This window comes from Rhineura floridana, chromosome 8, assembly GCF_030035675.1.
Source record: "Rhineura floridana isolate rRhiFlo1 chromosome 8, rRhiFlo1.hap2, whole genome shotgun sequence".
Classification (NCBI taxonomy): Eukaryota; Metazoa; Chordata; class Lepidosauria; order Squamata; family Rhineuridae; genus Rhineura; species Rhineura floridana.
The window spans coordinates 33,205,402-33,228,516 of NC_084487.1; the positions used below are offsets into that span (position 1 = coordinate 33,205,402).

The window sequence follows — 23,115 nt, forward strand, 5'->3', positions numbered from 1 at the left end:
TTATTTGTGCAATGTAGAATTTTCCATTTGTTTGAGGTAATGGAAACAAATCAGGTTTGTTAAAATGTAGTAAAGACATGCAATTTTTAAAAACATGGAGAAAATCTCAGCCCTTTTAAGAAATGGGCTTAAATGGATGAAATATAATAGGGTTCCTTGTGTTTTTCCTCTTTTGGCACATCATTTCATTTGCTGAAAAATATTTTTAAAAAAACATGTTTTTAGATTATGTCAGTTTTGCAATCAGAACTTAATACCAGTAACCAATTAATCTGTGCCTGCTCAGATATATAACCTCCCACGTGCTGGCTATTTTAACTGTCCCAATGCAGAAACCATTCACTTGCAGGAACCTGACACCAGGGTTCCTCCCTCCCTCTTTTTTTAGTTTGCATTGGTATGAAGAAAAACGCTCAATCTGCATACACAGGAACACTTTCTCGGGTGGTAGTGGCTGCCTTATATGTTGCTTGTGGCTGCTAAGTAGCAAGTGTTCCATGTGATCTGGCCCTTCCAAGACTATTTATTATTATGGTTGGTTCCACAGTTGGTAAACAGGTGATGTTTCAAAGTGGATAAACTGGAGGGGGCTAGCCATAAGCTGACCCAGCTAGAAGGATAATTTCATCTCTTTTCTGCTGAGATGCCATCTCAGTATTTATTAGCTTAGGTGCAAATCTGCTTTGTAATGTGGCTTCCCAGCTCTGTAGTGTTAGGCTCTTATATAATCATCAGTCTTCAAATATTCTTAACTAAACTATGACATAAGTTTAATTTTTTATCTGCATTGCTGTTGCGTATCAGGCCAATCACATGAATTAAACCTTCATCAAAGCTTGTGGAGGAGACAATTCACCTCAAGTTATTGCACTAAAAACAAGTGAAGCAGGTAGGGGCCGAAAGGAGACCTAAGTGGTACACAAGGAATGAATTACCCTGCTGGAAAGAGTGGTATTTGTACACCGAATTGAGGGTGAGGTGTTTTGTGGGTAGTTGGGTTAATTTCATATACAGTGTATCATTCCTGCTCCATACACACAATCGCAAGTCATCAAGGATCCATGCTCAGTGGCTTCCACAACCCACTGAGCGTTGAGGGGCAGGGGAAGAAAAGGAAGAAGTAATTTGTCACCTATAGCTGGAGGTGGTGTAGCAGTACTGTAAAGCTAAAAAAAACCTGTCCTGCACTGTATGGAGAGGAAAGGAAAAGAGAGACCTTTTTCCATTGCCAGTCTCCAGAACCCGTCCTTGATACAGCAATAATACACTTAGATTTGAGGTGGCAGGCAGGTCTAGAACCAAGCCTTTTACTTCTACATGGCAGAGTTAGAAAGGTTTGGGGGAAGAGTGAAATGTGTCTTACTGCTTTGCCTCTGTCCCTCACCCTTTGTGAGCCCTGCATAACGCAGGGCTCCTATTGCAGGCTGGCTGGAGCCCTCAACAGGAGCATTTCTGTTAGGGGCTGGGGGTGCACTACAACATTTTGCGGCAGGCCCCACTTGATTACTTTTATTTCCCAAAAACCTCATATATTTTACTGATAATCATAATTAATAGACAGCCTTGCTTCATATACAATAGTATACAAACCCATACAAAAAATAAAAAGCATACAATTTTAAAACATCAGAGTTCATGTTATGCAGTGAAGACCAACAATCAGTCACCAAAACACTAAATATCGTATATAGCCTTAGTTCCTCCCAAAGGCTGGATTTATTATGCTTGAATGGCGCAAACTGGAGCTGTAACTTGAGTGCTTGTAAATCCCACTGGTCCCAGTCTGAATCAAGGGCAACAAATCGTGTTACACATTGTAGCTTTCTGGAGGAATATCTATCTGCATCTATATATCCAAGCTGCCAGTTCTGTAGCTCCTTTTGAACATGGATTTGCCTTGCTAGATTGGGTCAGTTATGTGTATACAAACTAAGCCACACTTGGGTAGTGATACAAATAATCACTCCTGGTTTTGTATCTTCCAAGTTCCTTCAAGTAGGTAAATGGATGGGATTTAAGGTGATCAACTGATACAAAGATGGTACCTATGAGACTTGTTTCTTTTTAATAATGGAATGAAGTGCAGGGGAAGTTGCCATTGTGGCCCTTTCTAGTTCAGGAGGATGCTACAGGAGATGCATTACCAACCTGAAGTGCTCTCCCTTTCGTCTCTATAGGCAGAGTGAAAGCAGAGATGGCGCACACAACACAAACTGAAGCAAAAAGGCAAACCGCTCCCAAAAAAGAAGCATTCATGAGAACCTGCAAATAAACAATGTATTAGTGCAATGCAGTTTTGTCAAATGAGCATTTTTAAAGCCCTATCTTTCTCCAAGTTAAGTACATTGGCAGAAGCCCTGAAGAAAAGTCCTGCTAGATCAGGCCAAAGGCCTATTTAGTCCAGCATCTTATTCTCCTAGTGACCAAATAGATGCCTCTGGGAAGCCCGCAAACAGGATCTGAGTACAACAGCATGCTCCCCACTTGAGTTTCCCAGAAACTGGTACCCGGAGGCATACTTTTTCAGACATTATTATAGGATTAAGGAACATTTGTGGAGGCAGGTGGCATTGCAACAGCAGGATCCTCCCCTTATCCTCACATACAGGGGTACTCTACACACGTTCTGCTCTTGTCACCACTTCATTTAGCTCTAGAAAATAGCTTGAAAAGAGCTCCAGTTAGGCATACCTAAGCCTTAGCAGGTATTATCATGCTTCTGGAGTCTGGCCATTGTTTATAGGATTGACATCTCTAATGCACAAAATAACTAACATGATAACCTTCAGAAAAATAGTTTTAGCATCTTTCTAGTCAACTTTTATACATTGATTTTGTAGATTTTTTAACTCTGCTGTTAGCAGTCATTACTGTATTGCAATAGGAGAACAGGAAATACAATTTCCCATAAATAAACACACAGAGATACTTTTTCAAGCCCTGTTGATTTCCATGGATGCATTCAAATCTGTTCCAGATTCTTCATTTGCATAGAAAGGCTTCCATTATAATCTGTCTCATAGAGGACATTGATTAGTTTTAGAGATTAAGTGTAGGGCTAACATGCTTATTTTCAGATTGTTAAATATTAACCAAGTTACTCTTTAAAAGGAACTTAGTATTTACATTTTTTAAAATCCATTATGTGCTGCTTCAATCAGTTTTTATCCACCCTGCTGTCTTTCATATATACAGAAAACCTTAGTACTGCCTTTCAAAATTGTTGCCACATTTATATTAATATTGTGCCCTCTAGGCTTTAACACACAAAAATCCACAATTGTTTATCATCCTTATCACCCTTCTTTGAATCTTGTCCGGCTCTTGCTTTATTACTGCACACAAAGCTGGATTCAGTATTTCAGGCACATGCTAATTGGATTGAATACACTAGCACTACTCTAGCTTGGGGCCCCTTTAAATATCCTTTTTACTGTGCATTTATGATGATTCGTGATCATGATGATGGTTTTAGGGTGGTCGTGTATAATCCTGCTTTCAATACTGTTTGTGTCTCCCAGGTTTCAGGGCAGATATACTGCTTTGTTTCCAATCAGTGCATGGCCCATAACTTCCTGCTGAAATCTTGTAACTCTTTATACCACAAGTGTTCTGATTTCTTTTTTTGTCCCACTTTGTTGCACCATAGACTCTTGGGACAGCAATTATGTGGTAGCATTCAGCAAACATCACAGAACAACTAAGCAGAATGAATCCACCACTAATTCACGATCATTGTGTCAAGAACATGTTGCAGAATACAACTGCAATAAAATACCCATTTGGAGGGGCCTTTAGAAGTTCCTCCAAGAGGCAGAATAGTTTTGCTAAGCTTAACTTCAGCTTTACCTTTATCCTCTTTTTTAAAAACGAAATCAGAAGCAAAAAAATTCAGGTCAGAAATCTCAGAACCTATTCCATTTATTTGAAGATATTTGCCCAGAGTCTGTTCTTACTGATAGAGTGAATTTATTGCGGAAAAAACACATCTTACTTGTGCTATAAAAGGTGCCACCATAGCACCAATACGGCATAGGGAACCACTGGTCCCAAGACCCAGGGCTCTCATTGTAGTTGGATACACCTATAAGACAGTGATATATAATTCAGTATCAGGTCTGTGGTAGAAGGAAGAGTAGCAGGCTAAAGCGAAGGGTAATTGGACACCCAGCTCTTTTTGAAGACACACCATTCCAAAGATAGGGGTCTAGCAAAGGGGTAATGAACTTATTGTGGGGCCCAGAGCTTAGGTGACCATTGAAATAGAGATGGCATCCTCAGAAGATTCTATTGCAATCCTGTAAAAGATACTGCTAAAAATGATGTTCGGAAAGGGGGGGATTGGGCACAATCTGGCACAATCCAGCCAAAATTAAGCATTTTTAGCCTCATTTATTTATTTATTTAAAATATTTCTATCCTGCCCTTCTGGTGTAGTGGTTAAGGTGTTGGACTACAACCTGGGAGACCAGGGTTCGAATCCTCACACAGCTATTAAGCTCACTGCGTGACCTTGGGCCAGTCACTGCCTCAGCCTCAGCCTCATGAAAACCCTATTCATAGGGTCGCCATAAGTCGGAATCGACTTGAAGGCAGTACATTTTTGCCCTTCTGCCCTACAATAGGGCACTCAGGGCAGCTACAATAAAATCGCACACATATCTAATAAAATACACAATAAAAACACAAAACATTACAGTAAATTAAAATGCATAAAATACTATTAAAATACATAAAATGCATTATGCACATACATAATGTGATAAAATGTTTATTATTTATTTGTTTATTTAATTTATATCCTGCCCTTCCTCCCAGAAGGAGCCCAGGGCGGCAAAATATAATATGCTTAATTTTGGTGGCCATTTGATTTAGAGTAGCTATTTATAAAATTAACTTAGAGCGCAATCCAACTTGATTTTGCACTGGGCTGGGGGAAGTTGAATGAGGTGGATCCTCAGCTGAGCTAGCAGGCTCCTGGCAATGCAGGGTTCTGCCAGCAGAAGCCTCCCATACCGGCTGAGCTGTGGCACCACCAGGACCCTGCCAGCACTGCTGCCAGTCTGCCAGGGACAGCCAGCTTAGCAGACATCGAGCCGGCAGAAGCTGGTAGTAGCCCCCAAAATGGGGCAGTCCAGGGGTGTGGTGGGGGAGGAACTACAGGGGGACTTACGTGAGATCCAACTTCCTCTCACAGTGCCCCCCTGGGTCTCACTCCACACAAGAACTCCGCTGGCAAAAAGGCCAGCAGAGTAAAATAGTGACAATGGTCATCTATGGGGAACGCTTACTCCCCAGTAGGCCTATTTGTGGGAGCCGGCTCTTCCACATTCTGCTGGGCCGGTGGCTCCTGAGCAGCAAGTAGATCCCACGGAGCTTCCCACTGCCTCCTCCTCCACCAGCCCCCCCTTCTGCCAACTGTCCATAAGTTGGATTGCGCTGCCTATCCTCTAAGCACTGATTCAACAAAACACTGCTGAATTTTGTTTTGTTATCATTTTGTTACTTGGATATTTCAACTATTTTTTGAACAGTAAAAAATGACAAAACGTTCTGACTTTGAAAGAGATTTCCATTATTAAGTTATTTACTACAACAGGTCACTCTCTCAAAGTGGAAGATTTGATGTTATGAATGGATTGTTGCATGGTTAGCTAACAGAATTTATTGTGCCATCTGGTGAAAAAAAAATCCACTTATTTCCAAACAAGAGTTTGTCTAAGATGGGTTTCTGTTGTACACCATCTTTTATGAGTTACTTAATCATTCAGGCTTGTTTATGTATGCAAAATAAGCGTACAATGCTCTGTGAAATGACAAAAATGATTAATGTAGGTGGGGTGCAGATGAGTTAAATGTTATTGTCCATCCCTAAGCATGGATCTGTTCATTCAACAGCAACCAACTTCTCTCATTAATAAAGGAAGCATCATTTGGTTAGGTCTTGCTCAAACATACCAACACCATCAAAATCCCAGTAGCACAGTAGACATATTTTTTGCACTGACTGCACTGTCTTCTTGTACATTCCAGCTACCCAGCTAAGACTGCAACACCATGCTTACTAACGTGGGCATAACATTGGACACTCCTACATAAATGTGCACAGGGTTGCATTGTCAATCTACATTTCCCTTTTATTGTGAGTGCATGTTACAGAAACTGCAAATTGTGCATTTTTCCCCTCTGCAATTCATGGGTTCAAAAATGTCTTACCTCTGCTGTGTAAATGTAGATGGTATTGAAATTTGCAGAGACCAAAGCACGCAGCATAAAGAGAAAACCAGTGAGGCCCATGCTAGATAGAAAAAGGAAGAGAGAATGCAAATGGAAATTCGGGTCATTATCCAACATTTGATTTGCAGTCTTTGATTGTACATACCAAGAATTCCATCAAATAAAATTGTATGTGAATAACTTGGAAAGCTATGTTCCTTTTAAAAGATAACAAATGGGGAATTTATGCTTGGACCAGATGTCACCCATGCGCTGGCACTCTAAGAATAAGCAAAGCCAGTTGAATCTCCCTCTGGAAGTAAAGACTGTTGTCACGTTCAACAACACTGTTTGTTCCTGGATGAGAGCTGGGAGGGAAGAGGAAGAGAAAGAAAAGGATTCCAGTATAATGCTCTATCAAATATTTGAAACTGTTTCTGTGGTTCTGGTCTTGTCCAAGATAGCCCTGACATTCCTTGCAGTTGTTGTTTTTTATATGTTTTTGTTGGTTACATTCAGTTAGGGGATGAGGAACTCGTTCCCCTCCAGATGTTGCTGGACTTCAAATTACATCAGCCTCAACATGGCCAATGCTCAGGGATGATGGGAGTTATAGTGTTTAGCATGTGTTTTATATTGTTTTAAATTTTTAAATTGTGTTTTAAATTGTGTTTTAAAAGATGTATTTTAAATTGTATTTGTTTTTAGTTACTGTAAACCGCCCAGAGAGCTTCAGCTATGGGGCGGTATACAAATAAATAAATAAATAGTCCAACAGCCTCTGGAAGGTCCACAGGTTCTCTGTTTTAAAATGATTTAAGCCGCCCTGTGTTCTTTTAAATGAAAGGGTGGGATAAAAATATTATAAATAAATATGTAGCCTGCAGCCTTATCACAAGCCATTACATACGTCCCTGGCCATGGACCACTAGAAATTGCAACTGAGTGTCTCTACAAAACAACTATGCCAAGACCCTTTCTTATACCAATTCAGACCACTTGTTCTTCTAGCTCAGTAATGTCCAAACTGACTCCAGGCTTTCAAGAACCAGAGACCTTATGCATGCAAAGCACATGCTCTACTACCAAGCTACAACCCTTCCCCTAACTATATAAATATAAACACTTCTGAGAAGATGTTTCAGAACATGCATTCTGTGCTTATCTAGAGTTTGTTTTATTTATTTATTTATTGTAAAAGCAAAATGCAAAGTTAAAACTATAAGAACACAGCAAATTTATCTGTAAAACCAGCAAGAGCTATATCCAACAACACTACCCTGAAAAGTTATGGTTGAATTTCAAAATGTCTTAAGGAGGTGCCTAAAGGAACAAATGGTTGGTGCCATCCTGATTTCCAGATGGAGTGCATTCCACAGGATTTACCATGTGTCTAAACTCTAGTACAAAGATGTTCCAAGCACCAATGCAATAAAACTGATTTGCGTCAGCTAGGTCAGCACATTAATTGACATCATTTAGCATATGCTGTGCCATGAAGCAGACCCAATAAAGATATTATAGCTGATGAACGTTTGCAGCTGCCCTTGCTCCTCCAATAAAGGTGACCTAACTTGTTTCCCAGATCATTCCCCAATTGTGTCTGTACCAGAACTCTGTAGAAATGGGGGGTTTGAGCTATAACCCTCTTCATTATTGTCCCCTGGGCTTGTATGAACAAGAGCAATTCTCATAAGCTGGCTCTTCTGGAATATGCCTCACTACAGCTAGAACTTCATATGTTTGGCTGAATAAGGCAGATTTTAAGTGTAGGGATTTTTTTGAAAGCTTCGCTGCATGTGCAGGAAGAGATGGATTATTCTTTGTAGCTCTAGTCCTTCCGAACATGGGAAATAAGCTTAAAATTGTGTGGGCAATAACATGTAAAGTTTAAGAAGCCAGACTTTGGACTGAAAAGGAGTTTCATCAGGGTAAAACATTGATGCCCTACACAGCCTCCCTTTAGAAGTAGCAGAATTATGCAAAATAAGCACATATATGCAAATCGGATGTATGTGCACCATCAATACAGACCACAATTCATCTTTTTGTGGCAGAGAACTGATTCATCTATATACGGCACAATCCACCTTTGATTATGAATTGTTTTTTTATGTTTTCACAAGGGTCACAGCACATCAAATCCATGAAAACTCAGCATACTTCAGCAACTTGTAAATTCTGGCTACTCAAGTGTCTTTTTTCTCTCTGCCTTTCATAATAACAAGGAGGCTTCTTCCAAGCTTATGTAAGTCAAGCAATTAACTAAGACAAAAGTTCTACCTCAGCAGGCACATTTTGTTTATCCTGGCATCCTCAAACATCCTCTGCTGGCACAAACTTCTTTCATTGCCCTGGGCTGCATGCTGGAGTAAAACTGGTTTGAATTTCATGCATAACATAATTTTATTTACACATCAGAGTTGCCATATTGGGTCAGCCCAGAGCTTCCTCTAGACTCCTGGAGGGCTCCTCCACCCATTATTGATTGCCTAGACCAGCCTTTCCCAACTAATGTGCCTCCAGATGTTATTGGACCACAAATCCCATCAGCCTCAGCCAGCATTGCCAATGGTCAGGAAAGATGGGAATTGTGGTCCAACAACATCTGGAGGCACACTAGTTGGGAAAGGCTGGTCTAGACATTTTGAGGCAGGAAATCATGATACAATGAGAAACCAGCACAAAAGTTCCTTAAGCATCACATGCAGGTGCCTTTGGAAAGTTCAACGAGCTGTGATGTTCTGCTTGGATAGACTTCACCTGGAAACGTGATCTGCTCCCCCCCCCCCAAAAAAGCTGTAGATCCCAGGGAGAGGCAGAAGAAGGTATCCTCAGGAGTAAGGAGGTTTGGCTGGCTGGGGGGAAAAAACCCTTATCCTTTCCCTGGTTTCTTCCCCACCAGTAGGAAGAGAGAAATGTGGTTCAGTTTGCTTTGAAAGCAAACTTACTTAATTTGCACTTCCTGAAACAATATTTGAACTGAACCGCACCATCCTTTGAAATTTGCATTTCTCCCAATTTTGCACTGTGGATCTCCACAGTCAAGCAATGTGTACAAAAATGCATTTACTAAGATAAAATGTGCATTATCTTGTCAAGTCCCTTGGAGACATTATCTTTTCTATGAAGTGACTGATCAGTGTAAATAACAACAACAGTACTGAAAACATACAAAAATGCATTATATTAGAGAAAATGTCTTGCAAAATTGAAGAAGAAATTTGGAGAAATTTGCACTACAATGGTGGTGAATTCTCATGAGCACTGTTAAAAAACAAATAAATCACAAACTGATGTGGAAATGTGGAGAACCAAACAAGACTGGAGAAAATGAGAGAAATAGAAACTGACAGATAAAAATATTCCCAATTTTGTGGGATGGAGTGGTTCTTAACCCCTTCCATGCCTGCTAATTTTCCTCATTCCTCCCCCCCTCAGGCCATTCCCACCCATATCTAAACACTTCTGGTTTCAGAGCCCAATTGGGGGAAAATATTAATTAAAAAACACTAGGAGATGATGTTCAGGGGATAACTCGCAGGAGGATATGGGCTAAGTCCTCTCTCAATCTGCTGATTCTCCTCTAAAAATGCTGTTTTATATTAGCATTAATTGAGAACACTGAGCTTTCCCCATGACATCTAGTTCTGCCCTTATTCACATTTCTAGGTGTACAACAAAGCACCAGATTTCTAGGATTCCTCCTATTTTGTCTCCTCCTGCAGCCCTTGAGATGCCTGAGTGGTCAGTTACAGTCAGCTGGGCTCTGCTAAAGTTCTAGACAGCCTTCATCAACCTGGTGCCCTCTGGTGGCTGATGGGAGTTGTAGTCCAAAACATTTGGAGAATACTAGGTTGGAAGCAACTATTCTAGACTGAGCTCTCTGTTGCATGCTGTGTTGGTAAAGCAACATATTACTAACCCATGAATGCCACACTTACCCTGCCACAAGCATTTGAAGCATCGGCCCTGTGGATAGGACTTGCCATCTTTAAACCTAACAAACTATGGAGAGTGCAGACCTTCACCACATTACTGGACAAAGCGAAAAATACACTTATTACAGCCACAATAGCACAGTCTGCATCTGTGTTGGAATTGTTTTTAGATTTTTAAAATATGTTTTTAAAGATGTTTTTAGGGTTTTGTTGCTCGTTTGCCAACCTGGGCTCCTTCTGGGAGGAAGGCTGGGATATAAATTTGAAGAAGAAGAAGAAGAAGAAGAAGAAGAAGAAGAAGAAGAAGAAGAAGAAGAAGAAGAAGAAGAATTGTGGGTGGGTTTGTAGTCATATCATTTTAAATTATTTTCATGATAAATATGGAATGGGAAAACCAACCACTGATTAGAATAGGAAAATTGGTCAAAAGTCTTCACCTTTTCTCCTGTCCTTGGAGCTGTCCCCCAGAATACCCGTGTGGTGCCACATCTCTCAGTGCCTCCAACTCCCTCTTCAAAATGTGTTTTCACCATGGAGCCTTTGGCACATCCCCCTACTTCAGGGGTGGGGTACCTCAGGTCCAGGGGCCATCCGCAGCCTACTAAGCCTCTCTATCTGGCCTTGTGCGTGTGTGTAGAAACTACTACTGTACAAAAGTAAAATGTACATTTGTTGCTCTGCCTACTACTGGCATGTGGCCCCTGGAAGGTTACCCAAAAGGGAATGTGGCCCTCAGTCTGAAAGAGGTTCCCCACCACCTCTGCCCTAGTTCCTGTGCCTAACACTGCACCTAAACCTAAATATGTATAATCAAAATGAAGGCTTGCTCTTCCCATGTTTAATCCATTGAAGGTGGAATCTTGGCAGAATGAGTATAGCTCTGCCTTCAGAGATTGGACACACCTACAAATGGACAACCCCAGTCCATAACAAGCTTTCTTTTATCATGAGCAACGTTCCTAAAGGGTGAGAGGTCCATGGAAATATGAATGGCATAATATATGTACAGCTCCTAAAAAATGACTGGCCAACTTAGTGAGGTGGGATGAGAAATGGGATGGAGGGTGGTGGAATTTCACGCTTTCTGAAACAAATTGTGAACCAAAACACAACCATCCTGGAAAATTTACACTTCTCCAAACTTTACAATGCAGTTCTCCGACCAAGTAATGTGTACAAAAATGCATATACTCTGGTAAAGTGTGCATTAAAAGGGATATATTACTGAAAATAGCATACAAAATGCATTCTGTAAGGGAACATTGTTTTGCAAAAATGTGCACATTAGGCAAAATTGCACACAAAATTTTGTGTATATTGGGAGAAATTCACACTAAAATGCTGGTGAATTTTTGTAAGGACTTTTTTGAAATCATCACAAACTGATGTAGAAATGTGGAGAACTAAACTTTACTGGAAAAATAAGGAACTCAGATAAATCAAGATAGATGGATTTGCCCAACCTTAGATGAGAGTCGCATTTCAGAATTAACCGACTAGCACATTCAGACTGCAGAAATCACTGGCACATGGAAGGTGCTATGTATAGTGCAAACAGGACCTTTTAAATCTTGATATACTCCCATCTCAAACACTTACGTTGAAGTACATATATTGAGGAGGAGGAAAAACACGGCAGTACATCCCATTGTTATTGTCAGGCTCAGTCGCCTTCCCAGAAAATTGATGCCCAGAATGTTTAATGGATTTACTGGAAAACAATAAAGGGTGGGGTTGGGGTTGGAAATGTCAGGCTGCAAAATCAAATTACCCAACTGAGCAATTATGCTACGCTTACCTGCAGTATATACCCTATTGCCTTAGGGAAGACACTTTCAACAGCTCCATGCTTTATTGCTTCTCTATGGAATTGTTCAGACATATTTTATACCTCACTACGGGAGTTAATGTGGGGAGAAAGAAAAAGTAGCAAAACGCCACAGATTTATTTTCTGGAGTGCACATTATGAAGAAAAAATGGTGGCTTAGTGGAGTGTTACTTTTGGCTCCTTCTGTCATGGAAAACGTCTCCTGGGAGCAACGCGGCATGTAAACTGGAGCTCACAGATGGTGGGTGCTGCAACTACAATAATCTCAAAAGTAGCAAAATATACCTTCCTAGTTGTGGATGTTGTTGTGGCTGAGCGCCATGAGCTTCTGGCTCACATACTGTGCTTCACAGATGAGCAGACGCTTGGCTGCTGGTTCTTTAAACTGTCTGCTTTTCTTCTTGTTTCATATTGTGCATTTTGTTTTACGGCCACAGTCCTGTATATGTCTATTCAGAAATAAGTCCCATTGAGCTGAGATGGGCTTACTCCCAGATAGGCGAATATGAGGTTGCATACATCCCATACATTTAAAGTACATTTAAAGTGTATCACTTCCCCCAAAGAATGCTAGGAACTGTAGTTTTTTAAGGGTGCTGGGAAATGCTGTGAGGGGTAAACTACAGTTCCCAGGATTCTTTGGGGAAGCCATGTGCTTTAAATATATTGTGGGTATGAAGGACTGCTGACTTAAACTTTATAATGCTGGTAAGCCACTCTGATGGTTTCCCTACCTCTTATCTCCACCCCATTTTAAATAGATACAGAAGGGAAAGTTACACGCAATCTCTCCAGTTGTGCTGATGATCATGATCTGGTAGTCAGACGGGGCAAAGAGATGACAGACACAAGGGCTCCGGATTTCCTCAGAATAATCACCCAACTCATCCTCTCCAGCTGATCCTCCTCCTCCCGTGGCACAAACCAGATTCTTCTCCAGTAATTCGGCACTGGCCAGGATGATGCCGTAATAAGCAAAAGATATCCCAAGCCTGTGACAGAGAGGATGATCATTAAACTTAAACATTCTTGATAGTTTGGGTGGCAAGACAAAGTACTTATTAAGTGCCCCAAATTACAGTTTCAAGTAAAACAACTAAGGACATATAACGGCATTCCAGCTAATGACATTCAGAGCTTTACAACTATGGGTTCTATAAATACTTTCAATTCATTAAACAACTCAGAGCTAAAGTATGAAAACGAGGTGTGCTATTAAATTAAACCTCGGGAGCATTCTAAACAATTACCAAAAAAATCCTAGTTTTATTGAACTAGATGTAGAAACTCTTCAGTGCAGTCAATATCTCAGGAAGTTTAGAGCCCTAGTACGTATTCCAAGAAAGGGGAAGCAACAGTGGCCTGGAGGCAGCGATGGGCTGAATGGGAAAGCAAAGAAACATTCCTGATGAGACAGAAGTACTATGGGTGGGAGGTTCTCATGTTCAGCAATTAGGGGGACAACCTGTTCTGGGAGGAGCTGCACTCCCCTAAAGGATCCTAGGGCCCAAATGAAGAGGTGTGTAGTCTGGGAATACTCCTTAATTCAAATTTGTCAGTAGAGGAACAGGTAGCTTGGTTGGCAAGCAGAGCTTAAGCGGTATCCAAGTAATATGTTCCGACAGAGCAAGATTTCAGCTTGCACAGCAGAACTTCCCTCCTCTCCTTTCCATTTCCATCTGTTCTGGAGGTTCTTCCCTCTGTAGCATATTTGGGGAGGGTGCAGGGCACACGATGAGAGAAGAGGAGGGAAGTTCCTTAGCGCAAGCAGAAATCCTTATGCTGACAGAATGATGTTGTTGTTGTTATGTGCCTTCAAGTCGATTACGACTTATGGCAACCCTATGAATCAGTGACCTCCAAGAGCATCTGTCATGAACCACCCTGTTCAGATCTTGTAAGTTCAGGTAAGTTCAGGTACAGAATGATACCGTTCATAATCTCAACCTCCAGTTGGTTTGCTGGCTACAGCATTCCTGGACCAAAGACAGCTTGGTCTCAGTAATCCATGCACTAGCGACCTCCTTTTGACTTACGGCAATGCACTGTAGGGGCTACCCTTGATGACAGTTTGGAAGCTGCTGCTGGTGGAAAATGCAGCTGGCAGACTATTAAGTGGGACAGCATGGTGGGACCATGTGTCACTGGTCCTAAAAGCATCGCACTGGCTACCCGTGAGCTCCTGGGCACAATTCAAGGCGTGCAAAGCCCTAAATAGCTTGAAGCCCAAGTACTTAAAAGATTTCCCCCCACAATATCAACCAGCCCTGGCCTTAAGATTCATGGGGGAGGTCTTGTTGGTGGTCTTGTCAATGGTTGTGGCCTGAGGGCATAGCCTGCAGCACAGCCTTCTCTGTAGCAGTTCCCCAATTATGGAGTTCTCTTCCTGGGGAAGTGTGTTTGTTCCCCATATTATCATCTACAGATGTAATTTGGAAAAAAAGTCATCCAGGCATTTAATACTTAGAATTGGATGTTTCATCAGCTTGGAAAGCATTGCATATATTTTGGTATGTGTTTTAGAAGATTTAATTTTATAATGTTTTAATTATACTGTTTACAGATGACATTGTATGCTTTGGCTCCTGGAGGGATAGAAACGGAAATCATCATCATCATATAGGGCAATGGGATGTATTTCATTTCAACCTAATTGGACAGTAGGTTGAAAATGGAAATGCATGTAACATTCATGTATATGTATCTGTCTATACACATACACATATAACTCACTTCTGAGTAAAACATACCAAAGCCAGGCAATTGTGTTTTACACTGTAAAAGCAGCACGCTTATGGAGTGAATGGAATAAAGTGGACACAGAAGAAAGTGCTTAAACAAGCATAGCCCAATGGCAGACTCTCCTCCTCTGTCTAGCATCAGGCTAGCAGCAGCAACCACAAGCTTCTCCTGTTTTTGTTGCTGCTCTGGGAGCTTCACCTCTGGCAGATGGGGATGATCAGCATTACTTCCTCTGATTGCTTAGTAACAGTGATTAAACATCCTTAGCAATGTTGCTGCCTGCTGAAACTTTAGATAATTGCCTCCACATTTTGCTTTCTAACTTTCTTTTGTAGATGTCTGATTGGCCTACTCTTTTTAAAAGAAAGCTGAGCTATGGGCCCCTTCTAGCTCAGAGTCCAGTACATGTGTACTCCCTATAACTCCCTGACAATGGCCCTGCTTGCTTATAAGTTTACATTTTACATGGATAGTGCATAACACAACACAGTTAAAGTATTTGTATTTCTTGATTGTTGGACTTGGGATGGAGCAGAATTTAGAACATATGCCCAGAACGGCAAAGGCTCTGTTCACAAGCAAGCATGTAGTGGGGATGTAGCAAAGCCATTTCCCTCCTCTAATTCCCCCCACCATGAACGCCAGGAGCCACTTTATAAGCCAAGACGAACAGAAAAAGCAAATTGAGCAATGAAGGAAATTAGAGGACAGAGCATGACACTGCAAGAGAAAACCAGCCCATTATGCCCCAATGCATAAACAGGTTTGATGTGTATGCACCACTGAATCATAGCTATAACAATGCATTAAACAGAATGCATGTGTGTTCATGGGCATGTTTAAATGGCTCTAAATAACAGAGGTCCAACAGAATATGATTGTTGGCTAAACTTCTGGCACACAGTGGTTGTATTGCAATTCTATATAATGGTACCATTTCAAAGGATCTAGATGTTTACAAGGGCTACTTGTGTAGCCTTATCTATTCTGTAGTTATCTTTTATTCACATGTACTTTCCCAAATTAGAAGAGAAAAGAGAGCAATAGGTTTTAAACAGAATGTCATTAGCTGCCATTCTAGTCCCTCTGCCTGTGACACAGAAGCAGCTGGCAGTGTATAGGTCCTTTCATGAAAAAAGGGAATTGTGCATTCAGTTACCATAACCAATCTTCTCCCATTCTGACTGACTAGTTTCTGGTTAATAGCTTTGATCCTTAAGATGCACCTGAGCCTACTCTCTTGACATATTCCATTGATTTCAGTTTGCTTATAAGTTGTCATCTGAAAGAAGCAAGCCAAACACATTTACCATATAATCCATATTTGCAAAGATGTTCGTAAATACTTGGGATCCAGCAGGTCTTTGAATCTACCCCTTCTTTCCTGAAAAATAACGTAAAAGGAACAGTGTGAAATACATTAAAATGTGTGGCTGAAAGCCTAAAAACTGTATTTCTGAAACCCCAAGCTTAGAGGCAGTTTCAGGGCGATAGCCTGTATCATTTAGATAAGTGGGAAAATTCATGCAGAGTGGATCTACCAATGGCTACTAGCCATTTTGACAAAATGTACAGAGGGAGCATACCTTTCCATAGGCTGAGCACAAATGACAGGGGAAGGACATCACTCTCATGTCCTGCCTGTGAATGCCCAGAATAAAGCTAAACAAATAGCCATTAAACACTCCTAAATCAGGGGAGGGAACTTTTTTCCCACTGAAGGGCTTCTGACCTAAGCGAAAAGTTGATTGAGGGTTGCAGTTGTTGGTGCGTGGAGCCAAAGTTAATCGTGGGTAAGGCTAGAGCCAAAAGACCACAACCAAAAGTGGGCAGCTTGCTACATTGAAAGGCTCTCTCTCTTTCTCTTCTCTCTCTCTCTCCCCCCTCCCTCTGCACCACCCAATTCCCCACTCCCACTCCATCTCTGCGGGCCATATAAAATTAAGGGCCATTTGCTGCCTGTGTGACACAATTTTCCCACCACCCAAAATAAACATCACTTTTGTTATATTGATCAGGATGAGACTGAGGATGAAATAGAGCTGCTTTATTTAATAAATCTTAAACAGTAAAACATTTGAGCTTGTTCTGTGCTAGGCCTCACCCAGCACACACAACACTAACAAATTAACTAAATCAGTCTAGCTCCCCCTAGGGTGTGTAATACCCTAGAGAAAGTTAATTGTGTATCTAACTCAGTGTTTCTCAACCCGTGTGCCTCCAGATGTTGTTGGACCACAATTCCCATCTTTCCTGACCATTGGCAATGCTGGCTGAGGCTGATGGGAGTTGTGGTCCAACAACATCTGGAGGCACACCGGTTGAGAAACACTGATCTAACTCACTTCCCAGGAGGATCGCTCCACTTGTGCTTGCCTCTAGGACGAGCTCTCGTCTCAGAGGAAGCTTTTTCAGTTTTTAAAACCAGTCAGAAGGGTTTTTTTGACTGGGAAAATTTTCTCCCAGGCAAGGGAGAAACGTAGAGATTATCCACAGAAGTTCCGTGGTGTTTGTTGGGGGCTGGAATTCATCAGGATCGTCTATGAATGAAGGTCTAGCCAGCAAGCGTCGGACGGAGCTAGGGATTACAACAAGCTCAAACTGATTAAGCGAGACTTTTTTTTTCTTCAAAGAAAAACATTCTAACAGGCAAGCATTCTTCTGTCTATTATTATCTAGCTTAAATCGTTATAGCAAAAGAGATTTGTCAAGGAATTAGCAACAAGAATTCCTGGGTGAGTTATAACTTTCTCTTCTACACTCGGAACTAGGAGGAAGAAAATCGAATAAACCTATCTTTGTTTTTATTGCAAAAAGCTGGCATGGAATTGGGCATTATAAAGATATAAACGGATGAGGGGCATCTGATTTGAAGAGAGAAAATTTGATTTATTTGATATTTGAATTTTATATGTCTGGGACTATTTTTTCTGGTCTACTTCTTTTTAACGAATCTGCTTATTCTTTATGCCACTAATTATTTGGATGCTGTGAACTAAATTTGTTTTGCACTTTTGGACGCATAAGAGATAAGGCAGTTTGTGCTGTCTAGAGGACTGATGTCATCAGGTTTGGAAGATTAACTCCTTTGTGACTAGAAAAAGAATAAACTGTTCTTTGCTTGGGAATAGTGGCTATAATTGGAAATTGAAGGTGTTTTGTTCTTTGGGTTTTAAGAATGACAATCAAGAAGGTGGCTGAGACCCTGGATGTACAGGAAGGGATTTCCTCTCTAGATATGTTTCAGAAAATAATGAATGAGATTTAGCTAATCAAACAAGAGATGAGACAGAGCAGACAAGAGATGAAAATTGAATTTGGCAGAATGAGACAGGAGCTGACAGAAATAGAGGATTCTACGAGAATGGGGGTAGATGGGACCAAAGATATAACTGGACAAATAAAAGGAGATGAAAGAAAAATTAAAGGGAAGGTTCAAGCCCTGGAGATTGGAATAGATTTATTAAATATGGACTTGGAAAAAGATTTGGATTTTATGGCTGTGTTGGATCCTGGAGACAAATATTACTGTTTGGAACTCAGCTTGCTGTCCCTGAAGGAATTGGTGAAGAGATTGGAGATAAAGATATCATCGGTTCGAAAAAATTCCTGGACTGGAAGGATTTGATGGAACTTGAAATGGAGAAAGTTTACAGAATTAATTCCAGATTTGTGACAATGGAAAAACTTTCAAGAGATGTGCTAGTGCATTCTGTAAAAAAGAGGAACAGAGATGCGGCTTTGCAACAATATCTCAGTGATACGTTCGGAATTGATGGTAAGGAAATATTTATGATGAAGGAAATTCCTATCAGACTCTTATTATATGACTACGACAGCAAGATTATTGGGTGCGCAAAGATGGAAGATGGAAGATGGAATCAACACGGATAATGGAAGAAGAGCTATTGAAATTACTGGATTTAGTAGACTTGAAGAGATGGATTAATTGACATGCCTATTTGGAGAAAAATTGATGAATATATATCTCAAGGATTGGAAGCTTCTCTTTGACTTTTTGTTGAAAGAATAAAATGATATGATGTTAATGTGATTTGATACCAATTAAGATAACCACTGGAGGAAGGTGATTTTATAATCTATTAAGAGACAGGTTTGTTATATATTATAGACTTATAGCTGATCTATGATAAATCGGAAGTCAATAGTTTTTATTGTATTAGTTATTAATTTGTTCTTTTTCTTTTTCTTTTGTTTTGTTTTTGAAAATTTGAATAAAAATTAATGTTAAAAAAAAGAGAGAAACACTGATCTAACTTAAAGACACATTTCACTACAATGTCTTGCACTGCATGAAATATGAGGACAGGCATGGTCTAGCCACACATGTCAGCTCAGCCTTCACGAACAATGCTGGCTGGGAGTTGGAGCATATCAGGCTGGCAAAGGCCAGTTTAGCACTTTTAAAGGTCTATTACATTATGTGAATCTGCTGCCTTTCCTTTTTTTCCTTCCCACCCCCTCTCCATTGCAACACGAGGGCCTTAGACCCAATGTTTCTGTGTGAGCACTTGGAACCTTAGCTTCCATGTATTCCTATTTTTTGAGTCATGGATTTTGTTGTTGTTATATGCCTTCAAGTCAATTACAACCTATGAATCATATATATATATATTCATAGGGTTTTCAAGGTAAGAGGTATTCAGAGGTGGTTTACCATTACCTTCCTCTAAGCCTACAGCACCCAAGTGGTCTCCCATCCAAGTACTAACCAGGCCTGACCCTGCTTAGCTTCCAAAATCAGACGAGATCCGTCGTGTTCAGGGTAGTATGGCCATTAGTCCTGAATAGCCATGTTCAATATTATAAGATGGGAACAGGGCAATGCACAGTACAATGCTGGTGTGTTCAACTAAAATAAGGAAGAAGGGGGGAAAGAGACAAGGGCTGACAGCAGCCCCTCGTATTTTGTAATATAACCATCCCATGCAATGACAATATTTTGATTCTTACATCAACAGGTTCCACCAACTTTCCTTCAGGCATAATGGAATGGTTCATCTTAGCAATCCACTGCAGTGTTGCAAGGGCAGCTTTATCATTCCCACATGATACATTATACCGAGCAGACTCGGGGATAAACTGCAAATACAAATGGTTTAGAAACATGAGAGGGGGTGTTTCCACCATCACCTTGGATCTTACAATCTTACTGCAAGATCTTACTGTAATAAAGACCAGACTTTATTTAGGATCCATAAGGTTAAAGAACTTGTATGCTGGGAATCGATGACAAATGATTTTATATAGGAAGCCTGTATACTGATTGTAATATTCTATTTAGTCTTGGTTTTATGTATTTTATATGGTTTTGATTTATTTATTATGTGTATGTACTGGTCTGTGACCAAATTTTTTTTTTTTAAAGAACTCTCACCAATATGATGACAAATACACAGCTTGGGCCAACTCACACAATCCTTTTTCTGTCCGCAGCAGCCATTCTTGGGCAGGTACACTCGTAGGCAAACATGTGGACCGGGCAATCACAGCTTTAGTCAAAAGAAACTCCTGTGATCCCAAAAGCTAGAAAATGTACTACCTTGATCGTGGAAATTGCTGACTATATCCACAATTGCCAGTCCACATGTGTTTCTCTGAATGAACTTGGCCAAAGACTGAGCAGAACAGCAGACATTCTCAGACATTTTATACAAATTAGCTCATGGCCACAGCACAATGCAAAACAGGTCATTTCTTAACCTGAAAAGGCTTGATATGGCAGGGCCAGTGTGGCGCAATGGATCTCAGCTTGTATTTGGAAGCCATGACTTGATTCCTGTTTAACCAGGAAGGTTACAAAGTGGCCCTGAGGAAATTTTATATATTTAATTAATTTATATCCTGCCTTTCAAATGAACCCAGGGCAGCAAACCCTTCTGTTATTTTAAAAAAATACAAATGAAAATAAAATAACAATGTATTTAAAAGTTAAAAACAATAAAACATCTAAACCAAATCCAACAAAATCACATGTCAGGATAAACCCACTAAAACAGAAAAGGGTTTAGCAGACATCTAAAAGACTGCAATGATGGCACACACGCCTAACCTCAAAATCCACAATCTCTTAGTAAGTTTACCTCTCCAAGATGTTGCAATCCTAAAGCTCCATTTTGAGCATGTATATTTGTGATAAGTAAATACATAAATTGCAAAGTTTGAGGGCTTGTGCTCTAGGAAATTATTTTATTTATTTGTTTGTTTGTTTATTTAATATCCCACCCTTTCTACCAAAGGGAGCCCAGAATTATTGCAGCATTACTGCATAGCTATAGCTACTCTGTATATTTGTCTTTCCAATTTGTCTTTCCAGGACTTTCCATTTCAAATTTCCTATTACTGATAATGAACTTATTATTTTCATATGAATTTTCCATTCGTTATCAACACTGATCTCCTCTAAAATGTTGACATCTCTTCCCAGATTTGTGCCTCTTACAAAATTTGGCAGGCACTGTCTTCACTCCTTTACCCAAGTTATTCACGAAAATACTGCTAAACATCCAGACACCTGTATCACTTTCTTAGTTTTTTCCAAGCCTGAAAGGGAATCATTAAACCTATGGCCCCAATCCAGCTAAACCTAGTTGTGACTTGTCCAACGAAGCTGTCACCATCTTGTCCTTCAGTTCCAGTGGAACTTAGTTGTGAACATCTTTAGCTAGCTCAAGAAAGAGAAGAGAGAGGGAGAACATAACTTCTAAAGTAACTATATGTACTAATAATGTGGTCATAAGTCTTCCAAACCTTAAATGCTAGGAGGAGAACAATGCCTGGTAGAGTGGCAATTCTTATTAGCCACCGCCATCCAATGGTTGGGTTAACCACTGATGCCAGTCCAATAATTAGTAAAGAGCCTGCCAACCAAAACACCTGTCCAACAGGGAAAAAATAGAGGTTAAAACATAAGGTGATGGGATTCTTTGCTCATTATTTTTTAGTAGAAGTTCCTCTCTGCAGTCACATCAACTTTCACGACTTCCTTCAAGCTGCTGTAGCCACATAGAATGTTATTAAGAAAAGAGATTTAGCCACGCACTCTGGCTTCTAACTTGTGGGCTGTCAATACAGGTTTTGATAAAGTAAGCAAATGCATTCATCAACTTGGCCCTGGAAGGTTGAATGTCAGCTCTCAATCATTCTCAGAATGGTGTATATGGAGCATCCAATTTACTGGAGAATAAATTTATTCCATGCTTACAAGCATGCACATTTCATACTGCAAAGAGTAACAATACAATTAGAAAATAAGGATATTTCACAGACTGATGTATGAACTGGTGCAGTTCTGATACATATGGAAATATTTCCTCTTACTTATACAGAACATAGGAAATCTTATCACCTGACCCAATTCTTTTCCTTTTGAGTTTTTCAAATTTGAGTTGGTACATGTGTTCAAAAATTGGCCCCATGTGACATGCAGTCTCCCAGACCACACAGCTGTGAACTGGCCCATCCACAGATTGAGCCATAGCACTCTGGCAACAATGCACGCTATCTTGGAGGTATTTTGCTTTTCACTACACCAGGGGTTCCCCAACTGTGGTCTGTGAGCTTCATTCAAGTGGTCTGCAGTATGTCCATGGATTTGTGGTTGAATGTGGGGGATAGCACATCCATTGGATTGAGTATTCCTATTGATTTTTATTGTATTTTATTGCTTCTTCTATTTCTTCTGTTGTATTGTATTTATTCTATGGAATTACAATTGGTACAACAGGCAGAAAAATCATTATGTGGCCCGCCAAGACCCTCAGCAATTTTCTAGTGGTCCATGCAGGAAAAAATTTGGGAATCACTGTACTAAATGTACTTCTAGCTTACCTGTGATAATGGTAACATATAACCCCGGTATTTTGTAGGCAAAAATTCAGTTTTTATTATAAGCCTAAAAAAAGAAGGATAAAGCAAGAAGGTTATGGAGAGACAAAGAAATATGTATGCCACATTCCACCTCATCAGGTAATTAATCTGTATAGTTCCAGCTGACCTAAATTGTGATTTAGAAGCTAACAGTGACTGTTGCATTCATCTCACTTCACTCAGTATACAATGCAGACCAGTAGTTGGATATTTATATGAAGATGACCAGCATCACCCCCTGTATCCTTGGGAAGTTGACGGGGCCTGCTGCTGATGTTTGCCCCTTGGACCATCCCTTTAAAAAAATCTGACCCTACACTCTGGGCAATGCCAGACAGCTCGATCTGGCCATCTTTTGAATTTACCCCCAACCTAGTATCACCCTGCATCTACGATACCCCAGCCTAGTATCACTCCTAGGGATCGTGGGAATTTAAAGATGTCCAGACCCACCCAGCACTACTTGAAGAGCTGCCAGCATAGCCGGAAAGTCTACC

At 40.4% G+C, this 23,115-nt stretch overlaps 1 protein-coding gene across 2 annotated transcripts in view; it reads right to left on the reverse strand.

Moving 5' to 3' along the window:
* SVOPL (SVOP like) overlaps window positions 1–23,115 on the reverse strand; it is a 33,566-nt gene continuing 10,451 nt past the window's right edge. Inside the window, exons 6-15 of one of the 2 annotated variants that reach the window (XM_061582775.1) lie at window positions 22,580–22,643; window positions 21,500–21,625; window positions 19,703–19,831; window positions 16,039–16,112; window positions 12,767–12,978; window positions 11,757–11,868; window positions 6,217–6,298; window positions 3,995–4,084; window positions 2,149–2,262; window positions 1–192 (exon numbers count right to left, since the gene is read on the reverse strand). In XM_061582775.1, the coding sequence (XP_061438759.1) occupies window positions 181–192; window positions 2,149–2,262; window positions 3,995–4,084; window positions 6,217–6,298; window positions 11,757–11,868; window positions 12,767–12,978; window positions 16,039–16,112; window positions 19,703–19,831; window positions 21,500–21,625; window positions 22,580–22,643 (1,015 nt within the window). In that variant the 3' untranslated portion in view covers window positions 1–180. Of the gene's footprint in view, window positions 193–2,070; window positions 2,263–3,994; window positions 4,085–6,216; window positions 6,299–11,756; window positions 11,869–12,766; window positions 12,979–16,038; window positions 16,113–19,702; window positions 19,832–21,499; window positions 21,626–22,579; window positions 22,644–23,115 lie in introns of those variants that run through there. The other variant, XM_061582776.1, reaches the window with a different exon arrangement.